The sequence below is a fragment of the Ictidomys tridecemlineatus genome, chromosome 11, assembly GCF_052094955.1.
Source record: "Ictidomys tridecemlineatus isolate mIctTri1 chromosome 11, mIctTri1.hap1, whole genome shotgun sequence".
In the NCBI taxonomy this organism is placed as follows: Eukaryota; Metazoa; Chordata; class Mammalia; order Rodentia; family Sciuridae; genus Ictidomys; species Ictidomys tridecemlineatus.
The window spans coordinates 104,478,694-104,487,539 of NC_135487.1; the positions used below are offsets into that span (position 1 = coordinate 104,478,694).

At 42.1% G+C, this 8,846-nt stretch overlaps 1 protein-coding gene across 2 annotated transcripts; it reads left to right on the forward strand.

The window, feature by feature from the left end:
* The first annotated feature begins 475 nt into the window (after positions 1-475).
* On the forward strand, positions 476-7,485 carry LOC101960516 (ciliary microtubule-associated protein 3). Of its 2 annotated transcripts, none has more exons than XM_078027001.1 (6): positions 476-560; positions 791-930; positions 1,913-2,011; positions 2,748-2,875; positions 6,076-6,193; positions 7,254-7,485. In XM_078027001.1, the coding sequence occupies exons 1-6, from the start codon at positions 542-544 to the stop codon at positions 7,320-7,322; spliced, it is 573 nt and encodes a 190-aa protein (XP_077883127.1). In that variant the 5' UTR covers positions 476-541; the 3' UTR covers positions 7,323-7,485. The 2 variants fall into 2 exon arrangements, with proteins under 2 accessions (XP_077883127.1, XP_040143340.2); XM_040287406.2 differs by having other exon boundaries at positions 477-608.
* The last annotated feature ends 1,361 nt before the right edge of the window (positions 7,486-8,846 follow it).

The window sequence follows — 8,846 nt, forward strand, 5'->3', positions numbered from 1 at the left end:
GGTCTCCATCTTCTCCACCCCACCTCACTTCACAATATCCCCAACCTCCTTCTCCATCCCCCCCAGGAAGGTAGAAGGGGCAACCTGATTGGAAGGGGCTGAAAATAGGTAAAAGGGCCTAAGAGCGACCTGGGAAGGAACTAGATCTCAGCTCAACGCCCCTGGCACTCCCCTGCCCACTCTCCTACCCCAACCTCGAACTTCCTTCCATCCTTGAAGTTCAGACTTGGGGTACTGAACCCCCTCTCTACCTCTTCAGCAGTGCATTCCTCCTGGCTGTTTCCAAAGCCCTTTGCCACACCCCTTGCCCACTCAGCCCCTCCAGCTGGGCATCTAACAGACCTCCTACCCCTGGCCCAGCTGCTGAACTCACTGCCCTCTGGGTTCTCTGCCCAGAGGTGCAGACTCTCACCTCCTGCTCAGCACTGCCACTTGCTGGCAGCCAGGATCCTGAACCTCCTCCCAACCTCCCCAGCTGGGCCAGGCTAGTGCCTCTGTTCCCTTGACTACACAATACACAGTGCTACAGGAACCCTGGGAGATGTGCTCCAGCAGAGCTGGTGAGGAGGCATGCCCAGGAGTCCAGAGCACAGGGAAGGAAAAGGCTGGTGAGGCTGGAAGGCTGGAGGGGAGGGAAGTGCAGTGGCCCCTAGGGGGAGATTGGTCTGTTTTTTGTGAGAACTCCTTGGGGCCCAGGGCTCTGTTCTACTGTCTGAACTCTCCTCTCCTCCACAGCTTGCAGAGACCTGGTGCCTTCCCTAACCTGGAGTTTGTCTTTCTTGATTTTCAGGGTTGCCGAGTAACTACTCCTTTGGATCATGCCAACCCAGGAGGCTCTTTCCTCACTTCTATCCCCCAAACCGGATGGGGAATGACTTTCTCCCTCTTAGGGGATTTCCTCACACAGGGCCTGGAAGTTACATGACAGATGTGAGTATTCACTTTCCCTTTCAAGGAACTGTTTCCTGGATTGGAAGGGAGACCCAAGTCCCCTGGAAAACAAACGCTAGGCTTTGTGATCTTCTGGGTCAGAGCATGAGAAAGTGCCTAGTGGGCAACCAGCTGTCCCAGCCAATACAGAGAGTAAAGGACCATGGTTCCACCCAAGGCAAGCAACCTTGTCTCCATATGGTCCTACTCCATCCCCACCTCAAAGGCTCTGAGCCAAGGCCAGCTCCTTCCCACTGGTCCTACCTTCAGGCTGCCAGGTGCAACTGGAACAGGTTCAGCCCTATGAGATTCAGAGGATGGAATTTATTAGAATACACAAAGATGTCATTTATTCTACCTGTCCAACTACATCCCTCTTTTAATCAGCTTTTTCCTTACTGCTACCAAAAGACCTGATAAGAGCAATTTTAAGGAGGAAAAGTTTATTTTGGGGCTCATGGTTCAGAGGTCTCAGTCCATAGATGGCCAGCTTCATTCCTTGGGGCCTGAGAGGAGGCAGAACATCTGGTGGAAGAAAGCAGCTCAGAACATGAGAGTCAGGAAGCAGAGAGAAAGCTCTGCTCATAAGAACATAACATGAACCCCAAAGCACACCCCAGGGACCCACTTCCTCTAGGCACACCCTATCTGCCTAGAGTTGTCACCAAGTTAATCTCTATGCTGGGGAGGGGAATTTAAGCACTGATTAATCAGCTCAAGGAACAAAATCATCTCACCTCTCAACTTTCCTGCATTGTCTCATACATGAGCTTTTGGGGGACATCTCACATCTAAACTATGACACAACCCCTTGCAAAATTACATGTATGATTTATGTGATTATTGTGTGGTATTGACCTTGAAGGAGTCAAGAGAGAAAAAGCAATGTCTTACAGAGTAGTTTAGATGAAGGCTGTTCACTGTGGTATTGATGTTGTTCTTTACTCCTTCTCTCTTTTTATTCATATATTACTACTTGAAGTCCTATGGCTTGGCATACAACTTAACCAAGATTCCAACCAGTACAAAAGGATATACTCTTGGAGCCAGAACAGCTATGAGGTTTAAGCCAGTCAACAAGGTAAAATGCTGGGATTTTATGATGACCCATGTGACTGCATGAAATGTTTGGGCATTAGCTTTGCAGAAGTTGTGTGTATATTGGGAAGAGCAAAAACAGTTCACTGAGAAAACAGTCCCAACAAAGGATTTTAGTGCTGAGATGCATGAGGTCAAAATACTGGAAAATGCATTTATGTACCTCATATTATCTTGTCAGTTAAAGAAACAGGTTCTAATTTTTCTATCCTTTTGTGAGATTGGATTTTAAATCTAATCTTTAGTAAAGGATCCTAATCTCTTTCTCTCACTCTCTCCCTCCCTCTCCTTGTCTTTCTTTCTTTCTCTCATGAAGTGGGTGGGGATGGAACCCAGGGACTCACTAGGCAAGTACACCACCACTGAGCTACATCCTTGGACCAAGGATCCTAATCTCTGATTGGATGTTTACTTCCATGGAAACTCAAGGGACACTGGCTCTCAAAATTTCTCAGTGGGACCAGGGGCATAGTGACTGCAAAAGTTGTCTTGGTTCCCTGCTCAGCCTAGGTTTATTACTACAACCTATACATCCAGCATGACTGACTCACATCTATAGCTTGGTTTTCTATCCATATAAGCCTATTTGTATATCTTGAAATGGCTGAACCATGGCTGATTTATACATAGGAAAAGGACAGTTGAGAGTTTTTGAAATGGAAGCATTTCTGTGTAGGTGTGTCTCCCTTTAACACATTGAATTTTTTTCTTGGTAATAGGAATCGACACTTCACCCAGGCAAGTACCAGAGAGTAGAGAATTGGAAGGAAAAAACAAAGCAAAGTTTTGTTCCATTTAATGCCTTCATGCCTCGATTTCAGAGCTATTCAAAAGACAATTTCCCTGGGTATGTCTCCTCTTTTCTCTAGTATAGTTCATCAATAAGCAATAGGAAAAGAAGTCCATAAATTAGTGATTATAACAAAACCATCCCACTCAATAAGAAACCACCCAAATTTAAAGATTTAATCCTCTTATCTCCCAGGTCTCTGGCCTTTGTGTAATTGCAAAATCACAGTTATTCATCCAGTCAGTATTTATCAAGATGCCAAATAGTTTGGGTTTGTTTGTTTATTTTTGTCTGTTTTATTTTCCCAGTACTGGAGAATGAATCTCTGAGCCACATCTCCAGCCCCATTTACTTTTTTATTTTGAGACAGAATCTCACTAAGTCACCTAGGCTGACCCCAGACTCGAAGTCCTCCTTCCTCAGCCTCCTGAATCCCTGATAGGACAGATCTGTGCCATGACACCTGGCTATTTTGTAGTTTGTACTTTGTAGGTTGCAAAGTTCTTGCAGTAAACCCACCTCACGAGGCTCTGAGCTTGGAGTCTAGAGTCCAAATAGATGAGAAGTAAATACACAAGGAAATACCAATAGTAGTAAAGACGGTGACCATGTAATTTATCTGTCCATCTATGACACTTCTGAGAGTGAAAGAGAAGCAGCTATGAGCTGGGGCTGTTGTGGACAAACCAGGAAGTAGAGTGACCAGGAAAGGTGCTATGAGGAAACTTTAAACAGGACCATGATGTGAAGGTAGTGGGTGGTTAAGAAAGGATGCTCTGAGCACATCACACTTGATCTGATTTTTGAGTGACGAGATTGAGCCAGCCTGGGAAGACCTGGAGACAGCACACCCTGGGCAGAAGAGATCTGAAGTGCAAAGGCTGTAAACTGGGAGAGAACTTGGTGTGACGGAAAGAAGAAGAAGGCTAGTATGGCTAGAGGGCAGTGAACAAGAAGGAAGAGAGAGAGGGAGGAGAGGACTTTGGGGGTCAAGGGGCTTATTCTTAGTGTGTTAGGAAACCACTCGGAATGTATGAAATTGCACAGCAAAGGGGCAGGGTCTGTCTTTTACTGATGAGAAGTCCAAGATCATACAGTGAAAGTAATTTTTTCAAGTTTGTGTTAAGAAAGTTGAAGTGTTGAATCTTGACCCTCAGTCCACCACAGTAGAATTAACACCAAAAATAAAGTTTTTTTTAAATTTTGTATTTTTTCTTTTCAGTTATACATAACTGTAGAATATATTTTGACATATCATAGATACATGGAGCATAACTTCCCATTCTTGTGGTTGTGCATGATATGCAATTACAAAAGTTCATTCTTCCTGATGGCTGAATAATATTACATATGTATATATACCAGATTTTCTTTATCCATTCATCCGGTGAAGGGCATCTAGGTTGGCTCCATAGCTTAGCTATTGTGAATTGAGCTGCTATAAACATTGATGTGGCCATGTCACTATAATATGCTGATTTTAAGTCTTTGAGGTATATGCTATGAGTGGGACAACTGAGTCAAATGGTGATTCCATTCGAAGTTTTCTGAGAAATCTCCATACTGCTTTCCAACTTTCAGTGCCACCAGCAATGTATGAGTGTACCTTTCCCCCCACATCCTCGCCAATATTTATTATTACTTGTATTCTTGAAAATTGCCATTCTGACTAGAGCCAGATTAAATCTCAGTGTAGTTTTCAAAAGACACAAGTTTGAGGAACAAAGACAATTCTTTTTTTTTTTTTTTTTTTTTTTTTTTTTTCTTTTTTTTTTTTCTTTTTTTTATTGGTTGTTCATAACATTACAAAGCTCTTGACATATCATATTTCATACATTAGATTGAAAAGTGGGTTATGAACTCCCAATTTTACCCCAAATGCAGATTGCAGAATCACATCGGTTATACATCCACAGTTTTACATAATGCCCAATTAGTAATTGTTGTATTCTGCTACCTTTCCTATCCCGTACTATCCCCCCTCCCCTCCCCTCCCTTCTTCTCTCTCTACCCCATCTACTGTAATTCATTACTCTCCTTGTTTATTTTCCCATTCCCCTCACAACCTCTTATATGTAATTTTGTATAGCAATGAGGGTCTCCCTTCATTTCCATGCAATTTCCCTTTTCTCTCCCTTTCCCTCCCATCTCATGACTCTGTTAAATGTTAGTCTTTTCTTCCTGCTCTTCCTCCTTGCTCTGTTCATGGTTGCTCTCATTATATCAAAGAAGACATTTGGTATTTGTTTTTTAGGGATTGACTAGCTTCACTAAGCATAATCTGCTCTAGTGCCATCCATTTCCCTGCAAATTCTATGATTTTGTCATTTTTTATTGCTGCATAGTACTCCATTGTGTAAAGATGCCACATTTTTTTTTATCCATTCATCTATTGAAGGGCATCTGGGTTGGTTCCACAGTCTAGCTATTGTGAATTGTGCTGCTATGAACATCGATATGGCAGCACCCTGTAGCATGCTCTTTTAAGGTCTTCAGGGAATAGTCCGAGAAGGGCAATAGCAGGGTCAAATGGTGGTTCCATTCCCAGCTTTCCCAGGAATCTCCAAACTGCTTTCCAAATTGGCCGCACCAATTTGCAGTCCCACCAGCAATGTACAAGAGTACCCTTTTCTCCACATCCTCGCCAGCATTTGTTGTTGTTTGACTTCATAGTGGCTGCCAATCTTACTGGAGTGAGATGGTATCTTAGGGTGGTTTTGATTTGCATTTCTCTGACTGCTAGAGATGGTGAGCATTTTTTCATGTACTTGTTGATTGATTGTATGTCCTCCTCTGAGAAGTGTCTGTTCAGATCCTTGGCCCATTTGTTGATTGGGTTATTGAACAAAGACAATTCTAAAATAATCCATGGCCAAGAAATTTAATTGGTTCCACTTTGATGTCCCTAGATTGCAGATAGATTATTTCAACATTTTAACCACGAACTTTAAATAATAGAACTAATTTATCATTATCATAGATCTCTTCTAGCAATACCTCTTTAGAGATCTTCTGGTGCCCAGCTCAGAACACTGAATTATACAAATATTTTTTAAAAGCAGTCTATACCTTAGCTAATAAGAAATTCATTAACAAGCAAACCACCCCACGCTTGCCCAGCATTAAAAAGTTAATCAGTCCATTGCCTTCTCCCAAGAGGTTAAACCTACTTCAGTGATGGCCATGCTACCTACTAGTGGAGTTTGTCCTATGCCACTGACTCATTAGACATGATGTTTGTATTTTTTTATTTCTAGCCCTGGTACATACAACCCAGAGAAGAAGCCGTTCCCAAAAATTACTTGGCCAATGAAATTTGGATCTCCAGACTGGGCTCAGGTTCCAAGTCTTCAGAAAAGAACTCTAAAAGCTGAGGTAATAAGATTGGATTTCTGTAGATCACTCTGTCTAATATGTTCATATTTATCAAGGGTTAATAACCAGAAGCTTGTAAATGAAGTTTATGGTCCCCTGAAATTATATGCACAGTTTTGTGTGCATAGAAATATGAGGATCCTTTTGAGAGAGTTACATAGTTTCATTAGATTTTTAACAGTGTATAGGACTGATTTAAAGTCATGTCATCTTATTTGTTCCTCAAGTAATCTTTTGCAGTAGGTTCAGGAGAAATATCCCTTTAAGACAATGGATGATACTGGAACCAGGAAGATTGATTCATACAAGTTCTACAACTGGAATACAGATGTTTTGACTCCTGATGCAGTGCTCTTTCTGACATAAAGTTGAGTGTTAAATGATTGGAGGGCTATAGAGCACTCTGGTTAAGAGCACAGACTCTGGGGATAATACTGCCTGAGTTCAAATACCAGCTCCTGTGTAGACTAGCTATGTGATCTTAGGCAAGTCCTTTAACTTTTCTAAGCATCTGTTTTCTTACCTTTAAAATGAAATAATAACAGAGTTGATCTGATATGGTTGTAAAGATTAATAATGGAGACAATGTAGAAAAGCATTTAACTCAGTAATGATAACATATGCTTCTGTCCATGTTAGCTATCATACTTCTTGAAGTACCCTTCCTTCCTAGTGGAATTTAGGATTAATTCTGCAAATATTTATATTTGTGGAATTAATATAATTGTGCTAAGGCATATAGGTAACATTAATAATTAATATAACATATTAATATAATTGTGCTAAGGCATACAGGTAACATTCAAGAATTAGACATATAATCTGTGTCTTCAAGAAGCCAAACAACTTTTTTTTTATCATAGTAACATTATAAATGGTTGATGTGCACAAATGTTGAGGAAATGACTAAGGCTGGATTACTAGAAACTGGGGTTTACCTGGGCCACACAGCTAGAATGCGTGCTTCTATTTTGCATGCAAGGTCCTGGGTTTAATCTCCAGTGCCACACACACAAAGGAAGGCAGAGGATTCTCATTAGAACATTGTTTTTCATTGCAGCTGTCCACAGACAAAGAATTTAGAAAGCATCGGAACCGAGTTGCTTACTTAAGCCTGTTTTACGATTGAGAAGTGATCACTTCCTTCACATGCTTCTCCTGATCACAGACTCTTCAGCATAGAGGACAGAGCTGCTCTTGGTCTCATCACCACGGCCCTCATGTCTTTCAGCCCCGGGCCCAGAATGTGTTAAGACTGAGATTTGTGAGCATAAAACCTGGTTCCAAGTGTTCTTTCTCCTGCTGCTGGTTTTTGATCTGGGGGTTCCTGGTGGGTGTTCAGGTGGATGGTTTCATTTGAGTGAAAGACTCTTGGGCCCTTGCCCTTTATTCACAATTCCCAGGACCAACCTTATATGTTCTATAACTAACTCTGGTAATATGTAGCTGCTGGCCTACATGTATCAAGAGCTTGGATGGGATGTGGGCTTGCTAGACATGGAGGATGCTTAAATGTGGGTTACATCATTCCTGATTTAGGAGCTCTTCCAAGCTTTAGTGTGGAGTAGGAAGACCCTGAGTAGGTTGCCTTTCCCAGACTAAGATAAAACACAGAGAACCAAAAATTCCCCCCTCCCACTACATCATCTATTTAACCTGCTATTCAACAGATATATTGAGGTCATGATTCCATGTCAGTCAGTGGTAGGCACTAGAACATATTGGGATTCAACTTACACTAATCTACTAGTACCTTGAGGCTGGCCAGAAGTCTGAGACATCCCCAGGTTGACTGCCCTTCAGTCTGGACAAGGACCTCTGGAGCCTAATAGCTAGCCCAAGGGTATAAAGATCACAAAGCAGCAGCCATGTGTAAAGTACTTACCCTCACACCCTGGTCTGGTAGGTAGCCTTCTTAATCTTCAACATTAACTCTCCAGACTGTAATTTATTCACGATTGTCATTAAGTGTAGTCTACTTTATCTTTTATTTTTCCCCAGTGGGAGATACTGGGGATTGAACCCGTGGACACTTTACCAGTGAGCTACATCCCCTATCCTTTTTGTGTTTATTTTGAGACAAGTTCTCACAAAGTTGCTGATGTTGGCCTTGAATTTACAATCTTCCTGCCTCAGCCCTCCCAAGTCACTGGGATTTCAGATGTGTGCCACCACACCCAGCTGTCTAGCTTAGTTTTTAATGAGTGGGTCCTTTTGTATCACTTACCTGTTAGTAATTATCCCCAAAACTCTGAAAGGGTCTGAATTTCAAAGAGTGAGAAGCTGATAGTGGCCACAGGAAAGTTCCAGCCCACTACAACCCTGAGAGCCACCCCACACAAGGGTTAGCTGGGGACAAGGATAGACAGAAACTTCCTGGTGAATGACCTTGGAGAAGCCGAATTCCAGAACAGCCATGGTCTTCTGAAATCACAAAGGGTGAGGGTCAGAAATGTCTCTATAGGAAACCAAGTTGGAATGTTAAGGATACCTGATGCTTAGAACTTACCCAGTACTTAGACATCTTTTAATCTGATGATTGAATGGTTTCTGTTAACCTGTGGAGAAGAGTTGATGACTTGAGAGTCAGGATGAACTCTTACTGTTAGGGTCCAGCGAAACATCGGAGTAAGAGACCACAAGAGACTGTCTT

Excerpts from the sequence above, each read along its gene's own strand:
- LOC101960516 (XM_040287406.2), top strand. The coding sequence starts at position 542 with ATGTGCTCCAGCAGAGCTGGTGAGGAGGCATGCCCAGGAGTCCAGAGC. Across the intron at positions 2,012-2,747 it reads GGTTTAAGCCAGTCAACAAG|GAATCGACACTTCACCCAGG; the intron begins GTAAAATGCTGG and ends TCTTGGTAATAG. Across the intron at positions 2,876-6,075 it reads TCAAAAGACAATTTCCCTGG|CCCTGGTACATACAACCCAG; the intron begins GTATGTCTCCTC and ends TTTTATTTCTAG.